We start from the raw sequence: 25,885 nt of genomic DNA, 5'->3' as shown, positions 1-25,885 counted from the left end.
TGTTAAGGACATTAAATGAACATTGTCCAGATACTGGTTTCACATCAAAAGTGAGAGATGTCAGCAGATAGAAAGCTATCATTCAAAATTATCTATAGCATTAAGAAGTTTGGAGAAAATTTTCCTTCATTGCTACTTGTAATTTTTTATCCTTTTGCTATAAAGGTAAAAGTAAATGAAGCAGAAGAAAAGTACAAAGCGATACAAGACAAGTTAGTAATGATAAGTGAAGAAGCACAAGCCCTACATCCTCAGTGTATTTCTTCAAAAGCTGATGTGCAGGCAGGGAGAAAAGCATTCAATGAAGCTGAGGTAAGCAAAAGAACTGTTGAAGACTGTACTGATTTAAAGCCTTAATCCTGTCCATGCTCTGTTCATATTGCATTTTTTGCATCTGTGTCTAGGATTCCTGAATGCGTCGTGCAGTTCAATGCAATTCAAAACAGATGCAGCTTTCTGCTTGAGTTGCAAGTAGCTTCTGTTTGGGGCCATAGGATTTATATCTTTACACAGGTGTTAAGCAACGGACAGCTTAGGCCAACGTAAATGATTCAAGAATTGGAAAAGGAACAAGTAATACAGTTAATTTGAAATTCAAGTTCTGTTTTCCTTAAATATAGGAAATTGTTGTTCAGATACAGTTCAGTAATTATTTCCTCAAAATTGCAGTTATGTCAGTTCTTTTCTGAAATAATTCTTGTTTCTGTTAAACTAATATGTCCGACTTCCTTCATAGGCCCTTTATAATCGTTTCAGAACTGAGTTAAAACGTCTGGGAAGAGATGATGAACAGCTACGTAAACGAATTGAAGAACTGAAAAATAGGTAAATACAGATGCAGTGATTCTTGTGCATATTTATTTAGGTATAGGTAGGCAGGAAGTGAGCTCTTCTGATTAATAAGAAAATTTGACAATACTTGTGCAGTAACAGAAGATACTTATTTAATCTTTAGTGGGGTCTAGTCAAATATTTAAATATCTCTGGCCCTGTTTCTTTGCTTACCAAGATTTTGACCAGAGAGCGATGAGGTAATGGGGCAGGGAAAAAAAAAAGCTTTTCTTTAATTTGGTGATAGTATACATTTTCTAACTTCAGTGGTGTTATAGAACAAGTATTCCTCAACCCAAATGTAATAGGAATGTTAAACTGGGAGAGCTATGTGTGATTACAAATAAAAAAGAGCAGTAGGGTGCAGTAGGGTTTATGTTGTATAGATCTTGTAAATGCACTGAATCTTAAATATAGTTTTCTGATGCATAGATCTTCTTATGTGATACAATTTCTAAAACAAAGTTCTCATAAGTCATCAGTTTGGTTTTAAATTACTGAAGTGTGATCTGTTCTAGTGCTAATCAGGTTTCAGAGCCTGAAAAGTTGGAAAGACAAAGAAAAATTGCACAGTTAAGAGAGCATTTAAAGGCATTCCATGATCAAGAAATAATGATTGGTCAACAGATGGATCAGTTTCAGCAGGCCATATACAAGTACAAGGAAGAACAGACTACACTGAGGTAGCTTACATTTTTGAATATATATGCATTTCCTTGCATTCCCTGAGGTATTAGGCTTCAGTTTCTATATATAGATTTTTTTTTTTTTTTCTAGTGTGTCTTAGGACTTTCTAAACCTTTGTCTTTGGCAGAGCATGGCTGAATTTAGAAACGTTTAGAAAATAATAAAGCTCGTTTCATTAATTTAAAGCCTGATTATAAATCCAGATCGTCAAGTTTAATGTCCTTCTTTTCTTCTTCCTACCATCTGTCCCTTCTCTTACCCACAGAAAAACTATCATTTAAATTTTTTCATCTTATTTAATACACTAGTATATTTGGATACAACATCACAAAATATGTAACATGGAATAAGGAATTACATGCTCTTAGGGATAACAATTGTATCCATAGCTAAATTCAAATTTCGAGACTTCAAACCACTTACTTTTGTGTTTAATTAGCCCATAGCTGAACTGGAAAAGCAAAGCATTCTTCTGCTTTGATTTGGAAACCTGAATTTAAAGAATGGTTTCTGGAGGTGGTTGTGATGATATTGTCATTATTGTCTCATGAGATTTGAGAATAGCAGCTTATTGCACTTGATGTTTTATTTCAAACATCTTTTAATTATCAGAACCAAAATAGTTTCTTTTTGTGTTCTGTTGAAGACCTTCCTGGAAGACATTGAAATTGAAGTATGTAAATAGAAACAAATACAATTTCCATTTGCATTACCTAAACTCTGATATCTTATGTATTTCTGTCATTTTATGTCTATATAGTACAATGTTGTATACACGGTGATATCCATGTCATAAATTTTTAACGTGTTAAGTGTCTTTATCCGTAAAACATAATTCATGTTAGAACAGTCTGTCTTGCTGTTGGGCTTTTTGACTTAATTGGGTTTTTCGCCAGGTGAATAGTGTTAGTATTTTTTACTTTCTGATATTTTTGGAAACCTTTCTTCTCATCTCCTTTGGCATTCTTACCTCTGTTGTACTGCTTCCCTTTGTACCTTTCAACATGGTAAAGAAGCAAAATCTTGTAAAACTGTTGCAGAGTAGTCAGTTTCTTCTTGCTTTCCTTTGTCTCGCATTTCCTGAAGCTCTAAAATATTGTTGCAGGTCTATATCTAGCTGTACATTGAAGTATTGAGAAGGTCTTGATGCACTGTCTTATTAGTAGAGTATCTGAAAACAGACTTTATCTGTAATCATTTCTATTAAATTAAGGCATCATAAGCTGTTGATACTGAAAAAAAACCTCTTCTCTTAGGAAAGAAGAACATGATGTGAAACAAGCACTGGATGCCAAGCTGAAACAATTGAGAGAGCTGAAAGATAGTAAAACAAATACCTTGAAAAGATTTGGACCACATGTGCCATCATTTCTTGAAGCGGTTGAAACAGCCTACAGGCAAGGGCGCTTTAAATACAAACCTGTTGGACCTTTAGGTAAGAATGAGAGCTGAAAAAGTTTTTTGGAATACTTCCTCATGGGTTTTATTGCAGTGAACAGTGAACTTACGGAAAAAACTTTGTCATTTAAGGAGCCTGAGATATATTTTTCTTTTCTCCTGTATTTCCTGGACTAAAGGTTTTGTCTTGGTAAGTTATCTGTTGCTTCTGTTCTTTTTTAATCACGTGAACTAGTTAACATCTACTGATCTTCCTCATTTTTGCAGCTGTTTGTGCAAAGGTATTTTAAGTAGTTACAATAGTAGACTTCCTGCCTGCACCTCTCCCTCCACAGCTTTGATTTGATTTCATGGCTCATTACAGTTCTTGTTTTCTTTCAACCCTTCAGGTTTTTCTCTATTTAGGAAAATTAGGTTTGAGGGATTTAAAGTGTTCTCTGTTTCTAAGTTTGGGTGACATAAAAGGCACTTTTATACTAGTGGAAGGGCATGTAGCTAAATTGCGTATGATATTTATATGGCTTCTGGGAGGAAGCTGTGGGACTTGGAGAAGACTGCATAATCTTCAAAAAGTTGTTCCCTTCTGAGTCTGAGGAATTTTCTTCTGAAGAGTTTTCCAATAGTTGTATGGCTGTCAAGCCACCTCTCTAGTGGTATATTTTGGATTTGAATTGTGATTTTTGAAGGAGTTTGTAAAGTCTCTCAAGGAAAAGTTAAATAGCTGAAGATCTTGCTCTCCAATTAGACCATGCTAGTGTTCCATTAGACCATGAAGAGACTAGCATGTCAAATCTGATTGTAAGCTCTTGATGCAACCTGGTTGATGAGACATGATGCAGAAAGGCCTCTTCCCTGAAAATCTTTCCCCTTACCAGTAGGGAAACAGTTTATGAAGAAGATGGATGAGGTCTTCAGTGATGCATTGTAATGCAGAAAGCATTTAAAAGATTTAAGAGACTGCGAGAAATAGAGTTACTAGAAAAGCAGTGTTTCTAGTTCATAGTTCTGATGCAAATCGGGCAAATGGAAAATTTTGTTTTCCTGCTTATTGTGTTTTACAAAGAATTGTTACAAATTTCAATTTAATTATTGAAACAATACAGTTGAAAGAGTCAGTTACATAGGTGGCTGTGACTATGTTCGCTCCCAGATGCAGCAGTTTGCGCAGCAAAGGGGTCTTCATCTCCAGTCGTAGTGGTGTATTCTTCCTCAGATATGGTTATGACACTCTGCAGAGCGCATTCCCCAGTAGCTGTTGGGAGTCGCTGTGTCTGCCGTGTCAGAGACTTCCACGCAGACAGACCTTCTGACAACAGATGCAGCTCTGGAGGTCTCAGGCTGTGGGAAGTGCCTGGAGCCTCTCAGTGAGGCTGGGGCTGACAGTCAACTCTTCTGCAGAAGGTGTGCTGTTGTTGATGAGTGGTGTCAAAGGAGTTAGGGGAGGAAGTAAGCAGGCTGTGTAGCATTTGAAGATGAGTGTGAGATAGGATATTCTCAGAGACCCTACAGCTTCAAGAGTCTCAACCCCCCACAGCAGTGGAGATGCATGTGGACTCTGTGCCATGTGGAACAGTTAGTCATAAATCTGTAGAAGACAAAGGCTGGAAGCTGGTCACTTCTCATATGAGGAGAAAGGCTCTTGCTCCTCCTGAAGACTTGCAGTTGATGAACAGGTTCAGTGCCCTCCAAGCTGAGGAGGAGCTGAGCATGGCTTCAAGAGAAGCAACTGGGCCGAAGGAACCTGTGCCACATGGGAACACCTGGAAGAAGCAGAGAGTGATTGCAGTGGGTGACTCCCTGCTGCAGGGGACAAAAGCACCCATCTGGTGACCTGACCTCTTGTCTAGAGAGGTTTGCTGCCTGACAGGGGCTCAGATCTGAGATGTCATGGAAAGACTGCCAAAGCTTGTCCACCCATCTGACTCTTGCCCCCTGCTGCTCTTCGGTGTGGGCACCAACGATACTGGCAAAAGGGCAACTTGGAAAATATCAAATGGAATTGCAAAGCCCTGGGGACAGTGGTCAGGGGTGTGGGGGTCCAGGTCATTTTCTCCTTGATCCTGCCAGTGAGAGGGAAGGATGGGAGGGGAAACAGATGGATACTTCAAGTAAACAACTGGCTGCACAGCTGGTGTCAGCAACAGGACTTTGGTTGGGACCCTGGGACCCTGTCTGAGCATTCCCAACTGATTGGGAGAGATGGGACCTAGCTCACTAAACACATCTTTGCCAACACGCTGGCCAACCAGGAAAGATGGAGGAATGGGAGAGTTGTCGCGACAATGCAGTCGGCAAAACAGGGCTCAGCTGGAGATACCTCAAGCAATTGCATGCAGCTAAGGGAGTGAGTGCCTACAAGACAAGACTGGGGAAACATCTTGCAGCCCTTCTGGGAAATCAGCATGCTGGGATAACTCTGCCTGAAGTGCCTGTACACAAACACACGCGGCATGGGGAATAAACAGAAGGAATGGGAGATCTGTGTGCAGTCGCAGGTCTATGATCTCACTGCGATTGGAGACATGGTGGGGTAGCTCACATAACTGGAATGCTGCAATAGATGGATGCAGGCTCTTTAGGAAGGACAGACCAGGAAGGTGAGGAGGGGGAGTTGCCCTTTATGTGAGAGAGCAACTAGAATGTGTTGAGCTCTGCCTAGTTGACAGTGGGCTGACTGAAAGCTTATGAGTAAGGATTAAGGGGCAGACTAATATGGGTGACACTGTTGTGGGTGTTTGCTATAGGCCACCTGATCAGGAAGAGGAAGTTGATGAGGCCTTCTACAGACAGCTGGAAGTAGCCTCACAATCACAGGCTCTGGTTCTCATGGGGGACTTCAACCACCCTGATGTCTTTCCAGCAGATAACATAGCTAGGCATAAACAGTCCCGGAGGTTCCTGCAGAGCATTGGTGATAACTTCTTGACACAGGTGGTGGAGGAGCCAACAAGGAGAGGTGTGCTGCTGGACCTCGTACTAACAAACAAAGAAGGACTGGTTGGAGATGTGAAGGTCGGGGGCAGCCTTGGCTGCAGTGACCATGAGATGGTGGAGTTCAGGATCCTGCGAGGAGGCAGCAGGGCACCAAGTAGGATCGCAACCCTGGACTTCAGGAGAGCAAACTTTGGCCTCTTGAGGGACCTACTTGGAGGAATCCCATGGGTTAGGGCCCTAGAAGGAAGGGGGGTCCAAGAGAGCTGGTTAATATTCAAGCATCACTTCCTCCAGGCTCAAGAGCGGTGCATCCCTATGAGTAGGAAGTCAAGCAAAGGAGGTAGGAGACCTGCATGGATGAGCAAGGAGCTCCTGGCAAAACTCAACCAGAAGAAGGAAGTATACAGAAAGTGGAAGCAGGGACAGGCAACTGGGGAGCATTATAGGAACATTGTCAGAGTATGTAGGGATGCAGCTTGGAAGGTCAAGGCCCATTTGGAATTGAATCTGGCAAGGGATGTCAAGGAATCAAAAGGAATCCTGGGGAGAATATGGGCCTGCTACTGAATGGGACGGGGTCCTGGTGATGAAGGATGCAGAGAAGGCAGAGTTACTGAATGCCTTCTTTGCTTTAGTCTTTACTGCTAAGACTAGCCCTCAGGAATCCCAGACCCTGGAGGCAAGAGAGAAAGTCTGGAGAAGGGAAGACTTTCCCTTGGCCGAGGAGGATTGGGTTAGAGATTAAGTAAACCTGCCATCTACAAGTCCATGGACCCTGATGGGATGCACCCAGGAATGCCAAGAGGGCTGGTGGACGTCATTTCTAGGCCACTCTCGATCATCTTTGAAAGGTCATGGTGATCAGGAGAGGTGCCTGAGGACTGGAAGAAAGCTAATGTCACTCCAGTCTTCAGAAAGGAGGACCCAGGAAACTACGGGCCAGTCAGCCTCACCTCCATCCCTGGAAACGTGATGGAACTGCTCATCCTGGATGCCATCTCTAAGCATGTTAAGGATAACAAGGTGATCGGGAGTAGTCAGCATGGATTCACAAAGGCCAATTTGATAGCGTTCTCTGATGGAATGACTGGCTGGGTAGATGAGGAGAGAGCAGTGGCTGTTGTCTGTCTTGACTTCAGCAAGGCTTTTGACACTGTCTCCCATAACATCCTTATAGGCAAGCTGAGGAAATGCAGGCTAGATGAGTGGACAGTGAGGTGGGCAGAGCACAGAGGGTTGTGCTCAGTGACTCAAAGTCTAGTTGGAGGCCTGTAGCTAGCGGTGTCCCCCAGGGGTCAATACTGGGTCCAATATTATTTAACTTATTCGTCAATGACCTGGATGAAGGGACAGAGTGCACCCTCAGCAAGTTTGCTGATGATACAAAACTGGGAGGAGTGGCTGATATACCAGAAGGCTGTGCTGCCATTCAGAGAGACCTGGACAGGCTGGAGAGGTGGGCAGAGAGGAACCTCATGAAGTTCAACAAAGGGAAGTGCAGGGTCCCTCACCTAGAGAGGAATAAGCCAGGACAGGTTGGGGGCTGACCTGCTGGAAAGCAGCTCTGCAGAGAAGGACCTTGGAGTGCTGGTGGACAAGTTGACCATGAGGCAGCAATGTGCCCTTGTGACCAAGATGGCCAGTGGTATCCTGGGGTGCATTAGGAAGAGTGCTGCCAGCAGGTTGAGGGAGGTGATCCTGCCCCTCTACTCAGCCCTGGTGAGGCCCCATTTGGAGTACTGTGTCCAGTTCTGGGCTCCCCAGTACAAGAGGGATGTGGCACTACTGGAGCAAGTCCAGAGAAGGGCTGCAAAGATGATTAGGGGACTGGAGCATCTCTCTTATGAGGAAAGGCTGAGAGAGCTTGGCCTGTTTAGCCTGGAGAAGAGAAGGCTGAGAGGAGATCTTATTAATGTATACAAATATCTTCAGGGAGAGTGTCAAGAGGATGTGCCCAGACTCTTCAGTGGTGCCCAGTGATAGGACAGTGATAGGCAACAGGCACAAACTGAAATTCCATCTGAACATGAGGAAAAACTTCTTCACTGTGAGGATGACTGAGCAGTGAAACAGGTTACTCAGGTTGTGGAGTCTCCTTCCTTGGAGGTATTTAAAAGTCATCTAGAAATGGTCCTGGGCAGTGTGTTCTAGGTGACCCTGCTTGAGCAGGGGGATTGGACTAGATGACCTCCAGAGGTCCCTTCCAGCCTCAACCATTCTGTGATTCTGTGGTCTAAGGTGATTTTTTTTTTCTGAATCATTTTAGTGCACAACAGTTTAGATTCTTTCTGTGATGCAAGTGTCCTGTGCATGTTATCATAGAGCTCTATGTTTGTACATAGACCATTACTTACATGCAATAAGTTTATATTGGGCATCAGACTACTGTGCCATGGCTGATCATTGCTGGGTGTCCTGTATTTTGACAGACTTTCATTCAAAGTGTCTATTGGCTGTCTTATGGGCTTGTCAGCTTTGAGATGCTTTACATGGAGCAACTTAGGCTGAACAAATTCTTGGAAAATTTGGTTTCCTTACTACTCTGACCAGCTCTGAAAGTGAATTCTGTGTAAATGTAAAGGGCAAAGAACCGTGCATTTACCACGGAGTGAGTATGTGCAAACATGCACTACCAAAGAGAGCTGATACGATGGAAAGCCTCGTGTTTGTTTACCTCACAGCAAAGTTGTTCCTCTGCCTTCACCCTTAAAACATTAAATTGTTAATAAGCGATCTTTGTTTTGATATGCTGCTGCTGAGCTGCCATGAAATTGGTACCTTAGGGGAGTTAGTATTGACCTCTCAAAAAAACTTGAAAGAAAATGTAGGTCTCTGAGTAAGTATAGGCCTTTCTATAGGCAAAATAAATTATATGTCTGTATTCTCAGGGCATCTTGTCTGTTGTGGGGTTGTTGTGTGCCCTCTCCCCCCCCCCCCCCCCCGCAGTAATTTCAGGGTTTTTTTCTCTCTCTTTGTAAGAAAGGACTACTTAAAAAAAAAAAAAAAAATCCTTAAGTGGTAAAATGGCTATTGGACTTACATTACGGAACACAGCTCCTTAAGCTTTGTCTTTTATGTTTATTTAGGTGCTTTCATTCATCTGAAAGATGCTGAACTTACTTTGGCTGTTGAATCTTGTTTAAAGGGCCTAGTTCAGGCATTTTGCTGTGATAATCATAATGATGAAAGAAATCTTCAGATACTGATGTCAAAATATTATCCACCTGGGTTTCGACCTCAAATAATTGTAAATAAATTTCAGGATAAAGTTTATGATGTCAGACACAGGTAAGTTATGTTTTGAATTTTATTGCTTAAGTGCAGTCGTTCAAATTATTATCATTTGGAAGGAAATATTTATAATCTTATTTTAAAGAATCTCATGTGAACTTTATAAACGGTTGCCTTTTCCTCTTTCTTCAGAGGAGTTCATCATCCAGAATTCCCATCAGTTCTCACAGCATTGGAAATAGATGATGCAGTGGTTGCCAATTGTTTGATTGATATAAGGAGTATAGAAACGGTCCTGCTGATTAAAGTAAGACTCCCCGCTCTCTACTGGCCTTTAAAGAAGGGCATTGTTTCGTGTATGAGGCATAGAAAATACCTTCTTTGATAGTGTCCATAATTAACAAAAGAAGTAGGCAAGGGTTTTTGCTCCAGGAGAATAACAGTTACAGACACTGTGGTGAGGTGAGACCCACACTGGCTCAGTAAACCCTGATGGTAACAGTATTATAATGCAGCACATGGCCACATATGCTCCTACTAGAGGTCTCCCCTTAAAGCTGTGGTCTTGAGGTTCAGTAAACTGTCAGCATCCTATTTCTGACACTTCTTTCTGTCACAGTTAAGACAGAGTAAAATGACAACCTGTAGTGGATCTGAGATTTATTTAAGAACCAACAAGTTTAGAGCTTTTATCCTACTTCGATTATTTCACACATGCACTCGCTCCCTCCTCAAAGCATTCACTAGGTCTTGACTTCCCTCCCGAGCAGGGTCAGATAGAAAGTAGTGTTGGTTCTTGCTGTGCAGATGCTTGCCATTACCTGTTTCAGACCTTATTGTCCAAGGTCCCTGGGTATCCTCCAACATTTGTCTCTGTGGAACCCCATTTGCAGGATGTTCACCTTCTTTCTCAGTCTCCAAGGACCCTGGTTTCCTTGTCTAAATATGTGCAGAGTACTACATGTGATCAGCCTCCTAATTGGTGGTTCTGTCTCTTAACTCTTTATTCATTTGTGGATTCAGGATGTGTCAAGCTTGTTTTAGTCCAAGTGTTACCAAAACTTACAACTAGCCTGTACCGGTTGTAGCTAGCAAATAGCAAGCTTGTGCTTTAGAGTTCAGAAGTTCAGTTTCGGACATTGACCCACTCATACTTGCACAAAATTATATTCCTCCTGTCAGCATTCAGTTTATTTTTCACTTACCACAACAACTAAAGCCACTTTGGATGCTGCAGGGTTAAAGCAGTTGAGATGAGAGAATGCAAAGAAGCATGTTTGGGAATACAGTCTGGTAAAACCAAGCATAACAATAATCACCTATTAAACATTTTAATGAGGTGATTAGAAACTGGCATTGAGTTAAGCTTATGTATAGTTTTAGTAACATAATTTTTTGATCACCATAAAATCCATGTTAATGAACTGTTTTCTGTTGATATGATATAATTTTTATCTTAATTGACTTTTGATTTTCTATTACAACTGAGGATATGAGCTCCAGCAGACATGACTGTGGATGAACTGTTCAAAAATAAAGATAGGAGGTATATACTTTCATTTAAAGAAAACAAGGAATTCTACAAGCAGCTGAAGTGTAATGGTGCTTGCTTTCTTGTGGATTATCTTTTCCTCCAAGACTGCTTGTCCCAGTTCATCCTCTGATACTCCTACTAGAAAAGAGAACTTGTGCTCTGTCTAGTGCAGAGCTAACTATTTAGAAAATGTTGCTTGTGCTGAATGGGATTTGTAACAGCTGAATTCTCTGTGCTTTTCTCATAATAGCAATGCTAGTTTTGTTCTTACTCCCTCTGCAGTCTAACTTATTATCTCTAGTTATTATATTTATACTATTATATACTATATATATTCATGCTACTATATTTAGTTATCTAATTACTGATTTTCATAACGCTCACTCTTTTAACTATCTTTGAGACTTACCAGAACAATTTGAACTGTATCTGAAAAAAGTTGAACAGGTATTGTGTGGAAGAAATGAGACTTCTGAATGGATGACATGATTGCATATCGCTGTCTGAGGAAATTAATCGTTACTTGTGACCACTTGGTCCAGCACTGGCAGTGGTTTTTAGCAGCTGATTTCCCCAAATTTTAGTTGAATGTTGTTTGATATAATATCTAAAAGAAAACTGAAGTATTTCCTGTATGTGTATTCCATTTTTGATAGTTAAATATGCCTAGTGCTTAGTGACCTTTGGCTAGTAATTTTTCCCATGGCAAGTTATGAAAGACTGATCAGACTATGGAATTTACAGTTTAGGTAATTTTGTAACAAAGAATCAAAGAAAATAGCAGCTAAACTGACTGTGTTTTTTGTTTTGTTTTTGGAGAACTTAAATGTTATCTGGGTGAGAACTTTTAGATAGTTTTCAATTGGAATCTTTAATTATGGTTGTTTTTCTATAGGTATGATAAGGTCATTGTATTTTTCAGAGTAGCTGTAAAGCTCGTGAAGTAATGCAGAGTAACCGGCCCCCAAAAAATTGCAGAGAAGCTTTCACTGCTGAAGGCGATCAGGTATTTGAAAGACGATATTACTCATCTGATTACCTCCGACCCAAGTACCTGAGCAAAGACGTTGAAGCAGAAATAAGGTTAGCATTTGTAATGCTGTATTTCTAAAAAGTGCATTTGTTGAAATTAATATTAGAATGGAATATATGTCTGTTTGGATATACGTGCATGAGAAAAATAGATCCACCCAGTTTGTAGTCTTGTATGTTGACAGGACTTTCCTCTGTCTCCTTTTTCTTTTAAGATTTACTTTTTTTTTTTTTTTTTGAGGATTTTGGAAAACTTCTTTATTTCAATGTCTTTCTGTGATAGTATAAACCTGAGATTTTTCACAGATATTTTTCAACTTGTGGCCTGTAAATGTTGTCCAGAGAGCTGGGTTTTGCTGGGCCAAATACTCCAGGAAGTCTATTTTACACCTACTGACAGTGCTGTGGAATCAAAGCTATTTCTTTAAAAATCTGAGACCTGAACAGTGGTACTCTAATTTACTGCAAAGGAAGCATTTTTATTCAAACCAAATTACCCTAGCACTAATGGTAGGTGTCTTTCTTGTTTACTTTTAAAATGGTAGTTTGAAAAAACAAACTAATTGCAAAGATAGAAACCTGAGCCTTCACCAAGCAAATTAGTGCCACTAGAATACTTTTATTTTGAGGCCCAGTTTGTATTACTGACACAGTAAGAAAGTATTTTATTTTCCATATTAATAGCTGATAGTGTAGACTGAGTGTTGAAACCTTACTTCTGTAAATTTGAAAGCTTTAAATGTCAGGCAGCTGTACTTTGTTCATGTCAGCGTGTAATGAACTTCATTTGAAGATTATTTTGATAACTTCCAAAGCGTTACAGTCATTTCATTACCAGTATTGGAATGGGAGAATGATATTGGCCAGTTTAAAGGGGAAAAATGTTTTTTTTCAGAATTTAGGACAAAGCAATGATTTACTTATTTGAAATGATATATGCAATTTACAAAGCACTGATTTGGGGGATCAGACTTAATCAGTCCATTCCATTTTTCTGTAACAGATTGCATTTAACACTTACCTAAACACTTTTTACTGTAATACTAGTTAAGCCTCCTTTTTTTTCTTTCTTCTTTCCTTTTTTCTTCCCAGCAATGAAACTTTATCAGAGTTTTGCTGGCTATAAATAATAATAACAAATACCTTTATTTTGCCTTTAAATTGGATTTATCGCAAACTGAAAGAATTAAATGTGGAAGTTTCTAGGACTGAACTCCTTTTTGAAGGAGAAATATAAGAAGCTATAAAATAAATTTTCCCACATCTCTGTTAATGTATTTTGTCTCTGATTGGAAGTATTTTGTCCTAGTTAAAGTATGTATTTTTTTCTCAATGTGCAGTACTATTTTTAAAAGTCATGGCACTATTTAGCTTAAGTATTTGGCCTATTTGCTAATTTGCTAACAAATGTTACAGATGGTTAAAATCTTATGCATGCTGTACCCACTAGGGACTGAACTGAGTCCATCAACTATAAGCTGGTTATCATCTACAAGTGCTGCTGTACACTTTTGGTATTTCTTTATTGGTCATTTAAAAAAAACCATCCAGTGCACAACAGTACCTGATTTTTAGACATTTCTTGATCCTTTTGTGCCCTTTAGTTTTGTCACGTTTTGTTTTATTTTTATTTGTGTATATCTATCTGTGTGTGTGTGTGCATGTATATAATATGTATATAAAAATAACACATTTTCTTAAGTCACTTGGAAAAAGAAGTTGAAAACAAAAAGGCACAGCTGACAACATCTCAACAACATTTGCATTCCATTGAAAAAGAGATTAGGCAGAATGAAGATCATCTTCATTGTCACAGACGACACCAAAAAGAATTACAGGTAAAAATAGATACGCTGTTAAATCACAGAAACTGGTCAGTTGTTCCCTATTTCATTGGACTTCTGTGATATATTTTGAGTGAATGGTAGTTTATTTTAGTTTTCTTTTATGTTGCTTCCATTCTGTATGTTTTGGGGGATTTGGGGGTGGGAGGTTGTTGTGTGGGGTTTTGCTGCTTTTTTTCTCTGAATACAGCCTTTCTTGTGTTTAAGTTTTACAAGTAAAATCTCCACTTCTTTCTTTGACATGTTGCAATATTTGATATACGTTTCTTTTCCCTGCTTTTAAACCCCCCCACTTCTTTCCCTTGAGCCTTGACTGTATGCTCCTAGAATCTTGTTTCTGTTTGTGATTTTCAGTTATATTCTTTGTCTGTTGCTAAATATTTCTCCTTTAAGTTTCGCTAACTTGAATTTCTTCATAAACCTTTTTACAACTGCTTAGTCTTTTTCTGCATAATTTCTAGTAATAGTAAGTAGGATATATATTTATGGTGGTTAACATTCCAATAATACAGTAAAAGGTAACATAGACTATATAAGGTTATATTCAGTGAATTATAAGTTAGGACCAGCAAACAACTGGACCACTATTAAATTGCTGAAGAGTAGTATTTGAAGGAAAAATAAAATACAGAAATGCTTTGATGTTGAGTGGAAATGCTGTAATAGCTTAATGATTTTAAAGTGCATGTTGCTTTCAGAACAAGTTCTGTCTTACAGAAATGGACTCCATAATTAAGCGTTTTTGGGAAGGATGGAATGAAACCTCCTATGCAGGCTCTAATGGAACGAAAAAGCCAAACATATTTGGTTTCTGTGTTAACTTCAATGAACAACTGATAACCTTTCTTTTTAGATAAACTTAAGAATATTTGCTTTCTTTCAGATAAAAATAAGAACAACAAATGCAGAAATATCAGATCTTGAGAATACAGAAGAACACCAGTCAGTGGACATCCGTACATTAGTAAGACTGGATTATCAAATTCTTTCTAATAAGGATATGAAATTATCTCTTTTCATGCTGGCAGCATTTTTAAATAGGAAATAAGCAAATACTGTATGTACAGTAACAACTTTTATCTCACTTGTGTAAATAGTGAAAAATGTTATACTTTATGAAGTGTCTACAATTATGGTAATGGTATTTTCTTTTTTCAGTGGGTCTTTTAGCTGCAGTTTTTCTTTTCTGTGCCTCATTAGCTCCCCCTTGTTCCCTGAACATGCAATGTTACTTTTGCCCTTCAAACTGATAGCACTGCAGGTTTATTGAAGGCAAGGCGGTGTTGCATGAGATAATATTCCATGCATTTTCTTTCCTCATGCCAGACTTGCTGCAGACTGCTGAAGAGAGAGACATGGCACTACTGGAGCAAGTCCAGCATAGGGCTACAAAAAGATGATTAGGGGACTGGAGTGTCTCTCCTGTGAGGAAAGGCTGAGAGAGCTGGGCCTGTTCAGCCTGGAAAAGAGAAGGCTGAGGGGGGATCTTATCAAAGTATACAAATATCTTCAGGGAAGGTGTCAAGAGGATGGGGTCAGACTCTTTTCAGTGGTGCCCAGAGACAGGACGTGAGGCAACGGGCACAAACTGGAACACAGACAGTTCCATCTGAACATGAGAAAATACTTCTTTACTGTGAGGGTGACAGAGCACTGGAACAGGTTGTCTAGAGAGGTTGTGGAGTCTCCTTCTCTGGAGATATTCAAAACCTGCCTGGATGCGAACTTGTACAATGTGCTCTAGGTGACCCTGCTTGAGCAGGGGGGTTGGACTAGATGATCTCCAGAGGTCCCTTCCAACCTCAACCATTCTGTGATTCTGTGAATGAGGAGACGCAGTGCTGTACATTTGGAGGGCAGAAGGAGCATCATTGTAGTACAGGCAAAGGCCCGTATGAAGCGTAAGTTAGATCACACAGTGCCTCTCTGCCCTGAATCCATGCTTTCTTGCCTGGCTGTCGCTTCACCATGTTCATATGTCACCCTAAGTGAGGATCATTACAGTATGAATGTTCCTTCAATGTTCTTAATTAATGAGTTCTTAGAATGTACGGCTACATAATTTAAGAATAGAAAAGCCTTTCTGATCATCTAATGTGATTTGTATGTTGTTGGCCATGGATTTTCAAGTGTTACTCTGTATTAAGTTAAAGACTGGATGGCAAAAATCTAAATTTTCTGAGATTCATGCTGACAGGTATCAATAATAACTGAAACAACTGTAGTCAGGATTATATTCCATGCCAACTTTTCCATTATCTAATCTGGGATCAGTGAGAGACTAAGTTGCCCAGAATTCTCTAGGTATCTTTTTTTGTCATTTTTGGTTTTGGCACAACCTCACAGCCTCAGCAGTTTGTTGTCTTGTGTGTGTGCGGACACGCTTATTCCAAAATTTATTTAAAAATAAAGGATCAGTAGGTACAGATTCAGTAAGCTCTTCTAGGATTCCTTACTCAAAATAATATACATTTTTTTTAAACCAATAGAAGTATATTCTCTCTGTCCGTTTAGTGGAATTGAAAATATTCTACTGCATTTTTACTGGAGAATATATTGCTGGTTTTTGTAGCTCCAAAAAGTTATTGGACACTTGCTTTTTCAACATAAAAACTTCTGTTGCTGTCTGATAATGGTCTTGTGCAACTGTTAGATTTGTATATTTACCTCTCCTTATTCCTGTCTTGGATTTTTGTTGATGTCTATCTCAGTTTTCTGTACTTTCTGATGCCTCCTCTGTGTTAATTACTGTTCTTGGCCACCTTTCATTGCTACTTTGATTTCACCATTGTCTTTTCTTGATTGTGAAAAAGCATCTTAGCAATACAAGTTTTCACTCCTATCTTTTTCTCAGTTTTTTGGGGTGTTTGTCTTTTCTGCTTTAAAAAAAAAAAAAGTATGATGATAATTGCTTAGGAATGGTGTACTTGTCTAGCGAACAGAGCTAGCCCACTTACATTCAGTATAAAGAGAATATAGAAAGAGCATATATTTTCACAGATCCAATGTGTTCTTTGCTTAGAAAATTATTGTAGTAAAACCTTATAATAGCTAAGTCCAAGCAAAATCCTATTCACTCAAGTCTTTCATCACAACTCCCAAATTAAATCCAATTAATTTTCAGGCAGGTAATTAGGAAATTACTCTTTTGTGATTTGGTTTAGTGGTCTCCAGCAGGCTCTGTCAAGCTCTCCTGGGCTTTATGAATAATTATATTGAACTATTTGTATTCTTGTTAGAGAACTTAGTGTAGTGTGTGTAATCTTGCACTCTTGGAAGTGACACTAAAATAAAAATCTTGCACAATGATATGCAAATGTATGTCAACTTTTTCTTTATCATCTTAATATATTTTGACAGGAAGATGAAGCTGAAGAAAACAAGAATAAGATGGAATCTGTAAAGCAGGACATGCTGCAACAAAGTGGAAAAATGGAAGAGCTGAAAAATATTCTACAGGCAGCTGAAAAAAAATTTGAAGAAATGAAAGAAAAAATTCAGCAAGTAGAAGAAATTGCTGGTCCAGTTAAGGTAGCAATAACTTTATATCGTATTTTTTCTTTGTTCACTTTGTGTGGCAAGGGAGATGGTGTTAGAAGGAGACAGGAGAAAAGAGTGTGCTCTTTCCTGATGCATTTAAGACCTACATATGAAAATGGAAATAGGCCATTCTGTCCAGGGCATGTCAATAAGCAAGACTGGAAATACTTAGAAGGTGATGTTGATTGTAATAGCTGCTACTATTAGGTTTGAAGAGAGTTTAATTTCTTCTTAAGTGTCATGAATTAGAAAGGACTTTTTTTTTTCCTTCTGCTAAGGCCTGACAAAATATGAATAAGTGGCCATTTTCAAAATGACTTTTGGAGTTATATATGGAATGTCTATTGTTCTGTAAAACTGCATAATCACAGAAGGTAATAAGACATGGTTTTGATTATTCAAGACTATAGAAGACCACAGGGAATTAACAAGACTTAAGATAAAGGACAGAGTGGTGACATGCCAAATTTGGTATTGGAAAGTAGAAGGTTATCTTGTGTTGCCACAAATAACTAATGGGCTTGAAAGTGGAAGTAACAGTTGAGCAGATAAACAGTATTCTAAAATAGTGAAAGTAAGGAATAAGAAAAACTCAGAACTGTCACTCATTATTACTTGGAATCTCTTGTATGGCTCACTTAAACTGTAGATTGATATGTAGTCAACCCAGTTTAAAAAAGCAAATAAGAAGGAAACAGGTAAGGAAAATAACTGATAAATATATCTATTGTGATAGTACTAACAATATGTTCTCTTTCCTTATAGAATTCTTTTTAAATAGAATAGATGTATTCAGACTATTAGAACACTCTTGCTAGATAGTAAGGGAGCTAAACACAATGAAAGATGACTCTTAAATTCCTGAAAGTCTATTTTAGATGTACTTCCTTACAGTTTTTAAATAAGCTGTTCACACGTATCAAGCTGTGGCTTAAAGGTGGGATTAGAAAAAGATGAGAGCATCCATCACTGGCGATAATTTTCTTTTTAATTCATGTAATATAAAACCTTTTTTGGTAAGCCAGCTACTAGTTGACAGGAATGAAGAAAATCATCTTCCAACTAATTCATATCATTGTACCTCTTTGCTGTTCTGAAAATAGTAAATCTCTGCAGAGTTATGATGCGACTTTCACTGCATTGACACACTATTACAATATAGAAGCTGCTATGGTCTATATCCCATTATAATTGTAGCAGGACACTCAGTTTTCTTATGGAAACTTTCTGACTGGAACATAGTGTACAAAATGTAGTTTTCAGAGTTTCAGGAGAAAGAATCTTTTTGAAGATTAAAACATAATACTCCCCTGAAGATACAATATCTAATCATTATCAATTCAATTTTGGGAAGCAGTATAAACATTTATTATGTTCTTATTAGGAATGAGTAAGACTTTTTGATCCATTGCTGTTAAAACACCTGGACTTTAGAAGGAATGATCATGCTGAACACGATCAGTTAGATGGTATTAAAAACAACATAACTACCTGTGGTAGAGAGATGCTTTGGAATCTACCACAAACAGTTCACTCTTCGCATCTGATTTATTCTAAACAGGATGAATTAAACCAAGCTGACTCAGAAGTAGAAAACTGTAAACGCCGTTTGCAGCACTATGAAGACAAACAGAAAGGACACTTGGCTTGTATAAAAAGACGTAGAGAATTACTAGCTGACAAAGAAAAAGAATTGGAGGTAGTATCTTTTTTTTTCCCTGTCTCTTTTGTTTTGTTTTTTGTTTGTTTTTTTGGCAGTTGAAATCAGATAATCAGGATCCTTTTAGTATTTAGATACTCTGTTGTTCTGCTTGTATGACATGCAGACCATATTAATGCTCAGGTTTTTAGCTTGGTCTAAGTTATTCATATGTAAATCAAATAAAAGTAACTTGTATATATACAAGTCAAGACTTTTTGTTGTCTGGCATAGCACCTTTTAGTCTTGACAGATAACTTCAGTCTTCAGGGTTATCTAGCTAGGACTCTTCTGGATTTATGCAGTGAGAAGATTAGAATGACTTAATCCTAAAACTTGTATTTTAGGTTAAATTGCATAAATTTAATATTGCTTTGGTTTTTAGGCGGTAAAGTTCTTTTTCTTCTCTTGTACAGATCTCATACCTGGTCTTCCAGAAACTTATTTAATCAAGCTTTATTAACTAACTCTGAAATCACACTCAGCAACTTTTGAGAGACTAAGTCCTATTAAAATATGGTGAATTTGGTCCCTCATTTATCTATATTAGATAAATAATTGTGAATACATTTGAGTTCTTGAATGGATACAGTTCTTATCACTGAAATGATTACCTACATCTAACTGTTGTTAGTAATATTGCTGATACCAGTAATTTTGCTGTAAGGAATAATACACAAAGAACAAAACAAAGACTTTGTTCTTGCTTGGAGAACTTGATTTTTGTGCAGTACAAAACATTCATTGCAAGGACTAACATATTTTTGAAAATATAACCATTTATTGAATTTCAAACTTTAGGAAAAAATTGCACAGGCTAGGCAAATATACTCAGAGCGCATTGAAGTCAGCAGAACTGTTAAGAGTCTTGATGCAGAAATGAATCGCTTGAGAGAGAGGATAAACTCAGAAAAAGATCGCCACGGAAGCAGAGAAGAAATTATACAGTGAGTAATTTTTAATGTCTGCATAGTTTAGGTATGACAGAAGAGGTTGGCAAAGAATAGTTTTCTTACTGGCTCATAATGCTGATATGTGATTCTAATACTTCAGCTATAAATGACAGTGTAGAAACATGCTATGCTAATTGCTCAGTCAACCAATACTAAACAGGCTTGCGGGTGTTGAACTGCCCTCTAGTGATTTTCGGATGGGCTCTATACTCTGAAGTTATCAGTGATCAACTGCTCTTAATGTTTAGAGGTACCCCAATGGTGACCAGGTGGTGTGAATGGACCTCAAATGTTCTGGGATCCATTGAGCATTATGTGTACTTCTAGTCTGAAAAACTAATATAGAAGTTAGACAGTCATTTGAAGTTTTGACTGTAATGTATTTAAAAAAAGTCACTCACCTTGGATACTCTTAAACATGAGCAGCTTAATCATTAGTTCTCCTTGGTGTCAGTTTCCTTTTATAAGAAGGAAAAGTAGATGTAAAATTAATTTTTGACCTCTTCTCATTTGTAACCAGTGGTTTACCTAACTTGTCAAAATGCTTTTAGCTTCAAAATAAAGCCTTCATCTGAATGAAGAGTTTTGGCCATCAAAATAGTTTTCAGTAGTTAAATCAATTGCTTGGCTTTTATGCATATTGATGGTAGACTTTCTGTTGATAAAACAGGCAGTTTTTTGATGCAAAAGAAAAATATGAAGATGCAAACAGTAAAGTAAAGAATTTAAAGAAATTTATTAAGCTGCTGGAAGAAATAATGACACAAAGATTCAAAATTTATCGGCAGTTCTTAAGGTGAGTCAATTTTACTGTACCTTCAGTTGTCAGATAATTTATATATAGAAATAAGTATTCACTAAAGAATATAAAAAGTACAGTTGTTTCCAGGACCTCTTGTGAGCAGTATCAGCAAATTACTGTTAGGTTTCCATACTGTATGTGTTAAATTCAGTTCATATGATATTAATATGTGGAATAGCAGCATATTATTTTGCCTTTTCTGAAGCAACCAAATGGATTTCTTTTAAAGAGAAAGGTGTGCTAGTATCTACTTAAGTAGAAGACATACAGAAACCTTATCACCTAAGTCTGACAGTTTTTGAAGTCTTCAGTAGAACTTCATAAAATAAGATACAGCTGTTCCACACATGCTGCAATTATAACATGAATAATTAAACTGTTGGATTTTGGCAACTCTTTAGGTTTACTTGCAGAGGTACATGGTTCTTTGCTGGTTTACTGATGTGTGAGATTACTTTCTTTGGCCAAAGAAATATACTGGGGTGATGTGTGAATTGTGCCCATACTTTAGGGTATAAATTATAGAGCAGATGCAAGAGAATGAGATTTTGATGGTGGTATTCACAGCAATGCCTCCCTCAACTGAAGGTTCAAAACAGTGTTCAAAACTGAGGGGTAAGCATTGTAACAGGTCTTGAAATAGGTTAAAGTTATAGATCCCTATCACTGGAAGTTCTTAAAAATGTGATAGATGTTTGTCAGGCATGGTCTAAGTATACTTGAGATTTGTTTTGACAGTTTGTTTATGTGAATTTTTCATTAAAGAGTCTCCAAAGTAGATATATTTGCCATGAACTAAACCAGCAGGTATGAGAGAATTTGGATAAGGTCTAGTGAGTTGCCTGTTGCACTTGATTTTTCTTCATCTTTTGGATTACCTGATATTGAACAAAGCTTAGACAAAACTGATATACATTTCTATTGAGTCCCATGATACTTCTGAAGTGAAATAATGCATGATTAATTATTTTAGTTCCAGATCTCATGATTAGTGTCTCAACACAACTTCCAGTCCTTGCCTCTCTTTTGCCTTGCATAGCTGTCTAACCTTACTTTGCTCCCAGATCCAGTACCATAATGTCTGACAGTTTAGCACAGCCTGGACTGACAGTTGCAAAAAGAATGTGATCAGTTGAAGCTCCAGGCATCACAGAATCACAGAATGGTTGAGGTTGGAAGGGACCTCTGGAGATCTAGTCCAACCCCCCTGCTCAAGCAGAGTCACCTAGAGCACGTCGCCCAGGACCATGTCCAGATGGTTTTTGAGTATCTCCAAAGATGGAGACTTCGCAGCCTCTCTGGGCAACCTGTTCCAGTGCTCTGTCACCCTCACAGTAAAAAATTTTTTTCCTTAGATTCAGATGGAACTTCCTGTGTTTCAGTTTGTGCCTGCTGCCTCTTGTCCTGTCTCTAGGCACCACTGAAAAGAGTCTGACCCCATCCTCTTGACACCTTCCCTGAAGATATTTGTATACATTGATAAGATCCCCCCTCAGCCTTCTCTTTTCCAGGCTGAACAGGCCCAGCTCTCTCAGCCTTTCCTCACAGGAGAGACACTCCAGTCCCCTAATCATCTTTTTGTAGCCCTTTGCTGGACTTGCTCCAGTAGTGCCACATCCCTCTTGTACTGGGGAGCCCAGAACTGGACACAGTACTCCAGATGTGGCCTCACCAGGGCTGAGTAGAGGGGGAGGATCACCTCCCTTGACCTGCTGGCTCAGGAAGGTCTCAACTATCCTGACTTAACTGAAGACAGTTCTGTTTCAGTACTTGTTTTGGACAGCAAAATGTCACCATCATACTAGTGTTGAAATAATCTGAACTTTCATTGATGTTCATTGAGGCTAATTAGCTACCATATCCTCACATAATTTCGTGTTGGGCCAAACAAAACTTTTTCAGCATAGGGCAGAGGAAAGAAATAAGATCTTTATTCAGATTCTGCAATTTGGCAGTTTTCTCTCTTATGAAACCTCTCTTTTATTAGGAATGCACCCCTTCTTGCTTCAATCCCTTAGTATCCTATACCTATCAATGAGGATTGCTTTTTGTGGCCTCTCTTCAAAAGGTAGGGCAGACTACCCTGTAGAGTGTTTCATAAAGCTGAGATCATTCCCTGGCCTCATCCCAAGTTCTTCTAAAAAGTCTAAAGGTGGTTTTGTTCTGAACATTCGATTCTTAAACGTTGAGAAATGAAGCTATGGTGCTTGTAACAATAAACCTCTCTGCAAGAGTCTTTGGATATAATCCAACTATTATATTCTACAAGTCATGAAACTGTTATTGACAATATTCTGGGAGATCTCATCTGCCTTTTTGAAAAGTGTCTGTGATGGGTCTCACTTAAAATAGTCAAATCCTTATTGTTGATTGGAGGCAGTCTTATTTTTCTTCTTAGATACTTAGAAAAGTTAGGGATCTGCTTTAAGTTAAATATCTTGATTCCTTTTATAGCTAGTGAAGTTCTGTAGTTACCTTGAGAGATTTTAAGTAGGTTAATTTGCTATTTTAGAATGAGATTAATTTCTTTCTCTTTATTGGCTACTGAGGGCGTATAGGTGATGATCTTGGTTTTGGACACTTAACTTGCTGTAAAGCTAGCATTAGATGGGAGGAATAACTCAGAATAATTGCAATGCTGTATCTGCATTGCTAGTTGTGCTGCCTTTTGAGCACTGCACTAAATTGTGACTGATCTGCTCTTCTCTAATGCAGTCCTTCACCTTTATCATTCTCTTCAGGAAAAATTGAGGGACAGTAGTGTTGGCTCTGCTTTTTATACTTCTCAGTCTGGGGTTTTAAGGAGGTGTAGATAGGTTCTCCTGACCATTCTGTTAGGATTGTATTCTGTGCAGTGGAGATGCAGAAATACTAGGGGGTAGAATTTACTTGCAGAATCATATGCTTGCCTTTTGGTGCCTATATGTACATGTCTGCAGGCACAATAGGTTGTTTAGCTCCCATTAGTCTTAGGTTGATGTAATCGTTGCAGGTTGTAATGGATGTGCCAATTTGCTATCTGTTGGCTCCTCCTTTGTAGATCTCCATTGACTGTAATGGATACTTAGACAGTTGTCTTGTCTCTGAACATCTAATTTGGATCTTTTGATCTCAAACTGAAACTTGTTTCTAGGGCACAAATTTGAGCTTGAATTGCACTTTAATATGTCTTAAAGAACTATAGTTTGTTCTTGAAGGAACTGTGATGTGTTGTCTATTGGGGAATTACAAACTAGAATGGGGGATGGAGAGTTAAAAGGGGTGAGAAAGGAATATTCAACACTGTTTAATTCCTGGAGTCTAACAGAGTCCACAGATTCTTCCCTATCCTTACTGTGCAGTATGAGTACTGGATAGTAAGGAGGAAGTAGAATCTGGTCATTTTCTGTTCAAGCTGTGGAAAAACAGTGTAAAAAGCTTTCAGCTGATTGGAGCAGAGACTTCTAGAAATTAGTCTTGACTGAGAAATACCAAACATGTACTTCTGGGTTTCTTATTTTGTTACTCTACTTCTGCGATTCTCTTGAGTATGTTGGGCTTCTAATGTTTACTCCTCCAGACTGTAATTGATCTAGGGAAGTGTTATTAATGGTGTAATGCTTAATATTTGAGATTACAATGTGGAACTGCTGATAAAAATCTGCTGTCACTTATTTGCTGTCACTTATTTGCATGTTTTAAAACTCACTGACCTAATACTTATTTGCATAATTTAACTGATTTAAGGCTCCTTTCTTTACGATGCAAGCTCTACTTTGACCATTTATTACGTATTCGAGCTTATTGTGGAAAAATACTTTTTGATCACAAGAATGAGACACTTTCAATAACAGTAAGTTATTTTATATTTCTTCAATTACAATATTTAAGAAAATAAATATATTTCTTGATATCAGTTGCTAGAGCACATGTTGCAAAGGGTAATGAATCACTCTCCCCTCCCCAAAATGTGATGTGCTAGATTTTAGTGCATCATTTGAAAACAAGCAACAACAGAAATGAACCATATCACCATCTTATGGTCAGGCTGCTAGAAAACATGGAATAAATTTGGATTGTTGTCTTATGCAGATGACAAAAATTCACTAGCCAGTTAGTCTAGTCAGTCTTCCAAAATTATTTCAGTTCCTCTTTCAGTGATAGGAGGCTTTCCTTTATTCATGTGATTACGTAATGGATATCAGTATTTTGTTAGTTATTTCCTTTTAAAGGCTGATAACTTCAATATTATGTATTTTCTGTGCATTTTGTAAGTTTGTATCTTTTAATGTGCCTCCCAAAAAAATTAAGCAGGTACTTTTAAAAACATTGCAACTTTTTTTTTCTGCGTGCAGTTCTGATGCTTCATTTTTTCACATCTGTTATGATATGTTTATGATAGTTTTTTTTTCTTTTTAAACTTTTTCCTCCTTTTTATTTAAGTATTACAGACTTCTGTCAATTCACAGTAAAGCATGACTGTTCTACTAAAAGTTTAGGGCTTCAAGCTGTTAACTTTGAGATAAACTAAAATTAATTAGGTAATACTTTGAGTTTTCTTCAGATTTGGTAAGGAATTCTGTTTATGTTAACACCAGTGATATAGTACTTTAGCAAGAAGAAAGGGCCTAAAGAAGTAGAAGCATAAATCTGAACCCTGCAAGATTCTTGGCCTATATTCCCTTGATAAGTTTCACATTTGGTGTTTGTGGGTTTCATCTTACTATCCTAGATCTGCTTGATTCATACTCCTGAATTTCAAGAGTTCCAGAGATAGCTAGCATGTTAATGCTAACATTTCTCTTCATTTGCAGGGTATTTGCTTTTGTGTTTTAGGAATTTTGGGGAAAAATATGTAGTGACAACATAAATATTGTTTGATATGGTGCTAAATAAACAGGAAAAGTATACATACCTAAAAAAAATTCCAGCTTAATCCACAAGTCTGATCATTACCTGGCATTATCAGTTTAATATAGCTAGTGTTTTGTCTTTTCTGTGCAAGAGTTAATATCACAAGAGATCTAAATTTAGTCAAGGAAGATAAATTGAAAAAAGAGAAAGTTTACAAAATAATTTTAATTTTCTTGCTTACTTTAAAAATAATGTAACTGACAGGTCAAAATGCTTAAATTTAGTCTTAGGGAGTGCCACAAGGTGTCATCATAATCCATGGAACAAATGACTGTTTACAACACTTCATTTATTCTTCCAAAGAAACTGTTCCTTTTAAAATACCAGTGTGATTCAATTACCTGCTATTCTGTTATAGTTGGTAACAATTGGGGTTTTACAATAATATAACAGTTCTGGTTGACAGTTGTTAAACACTGTTTAATAGCTATTAAAAATAGAGAACTGACTAAGAAAATACTGGCTGAATCATTTGTTTAATCTGTTCTATTTGTTTTCTAGTGAGGG

The 25,885-nt window shown here is 38.0% G+C and overlaps 1 protein-coding gene across 6 annotated transcripts in view; it reads left to right on the top strand.

Annotated features, from left to right (window-relative positions):
• Nucleotides 1–25,885, top strand: part of SMC6 (structural maintenance of chromosomes 6) — a 43,607-nt gene that overhangs the window by 11,327 nt on the left and 6,395 nt on the right. For 4 of the 6 annotated variants that reach the window (XM_067294316.1, XM_067294313.1, XM_067294315.1 and 1 more), the window contains 14 exons: nucleotides 166–312; nucleotides 737–825; nucleotides 1,350–1,514; nucleotides 2,775–2,953; nucleotides 8,937–9,138; nucleotides 9,274–9,388; nucleotides 11,538–11,698; nucleotides 13,350–13,485; nucleotides 14,375–14,455; nucleotides 16,852–17,022; nucleotides 18,593–18,730; nucleotides 19,532–19,677; nucleotides 20,354–20,479; nucleotides 24,212–24,317. In XM_067294316.1, coding sequence (XP_067150417.1) covers nucleotides 166–312; nucleotides 737–825; nucleotides 1,350–1,514; nucleotides 2,775–2,953; nucleotides 8,937–9,138; nucleotides 9,274–9,388; nucleotides 11,538–11,698; nucleotides 13,350–13,485; nucleotides 14,375–14,455; nucleotides 16,852–17,022; nucleotides 18,593–18,730; nucleotides 19,532–19,677; nucleotides 20,354–20,479; nucleotides 24,212–24,317 — 1,962 coding nt within the window. The remainder of the gene's footprint in view (nucleotides 1–165; nucleotides 313–736; nucleotides 826–1,349; nucleotides 1,515–2,774; nucleotides 2,954–8,936; nucleotides 9,139–9,273; nucleotides 9,389–11,537; nucleotides 11,699–13,349; nucleotides 13,486–14,374; nucleotides 14,456–16,851; nucleotides 17,023–18,592; nucleotides 18,731–19,531; nucleotides 19,678–20,353; nucleotides 20,480–24,211; nucleotides 24,318–25,885) is intronic. The other 2 variants (XM_067294318.1, XM_067294317.1) reach the window with 2 other exon arrangements.

This window comes from Apteryx mantelli, chromosome 3 (genome assembly GCF_036417845.1).
Source record: "Apteryx mantelli isolate bAptMan1 chromosome 3, bAptMan1.hap1, whole genome shotgun sequence".
Lineage (NCBI taxonomy): Eukaryota > Metazoa > Chordata > Aves > Apterygiformes > Apterygidae > Apteryx > Apteryx mantelli.
Note: the sequence above shows the minus strand (reverse complement) of the source record. Positions and strands in the feature narration are given on the sequence as shown.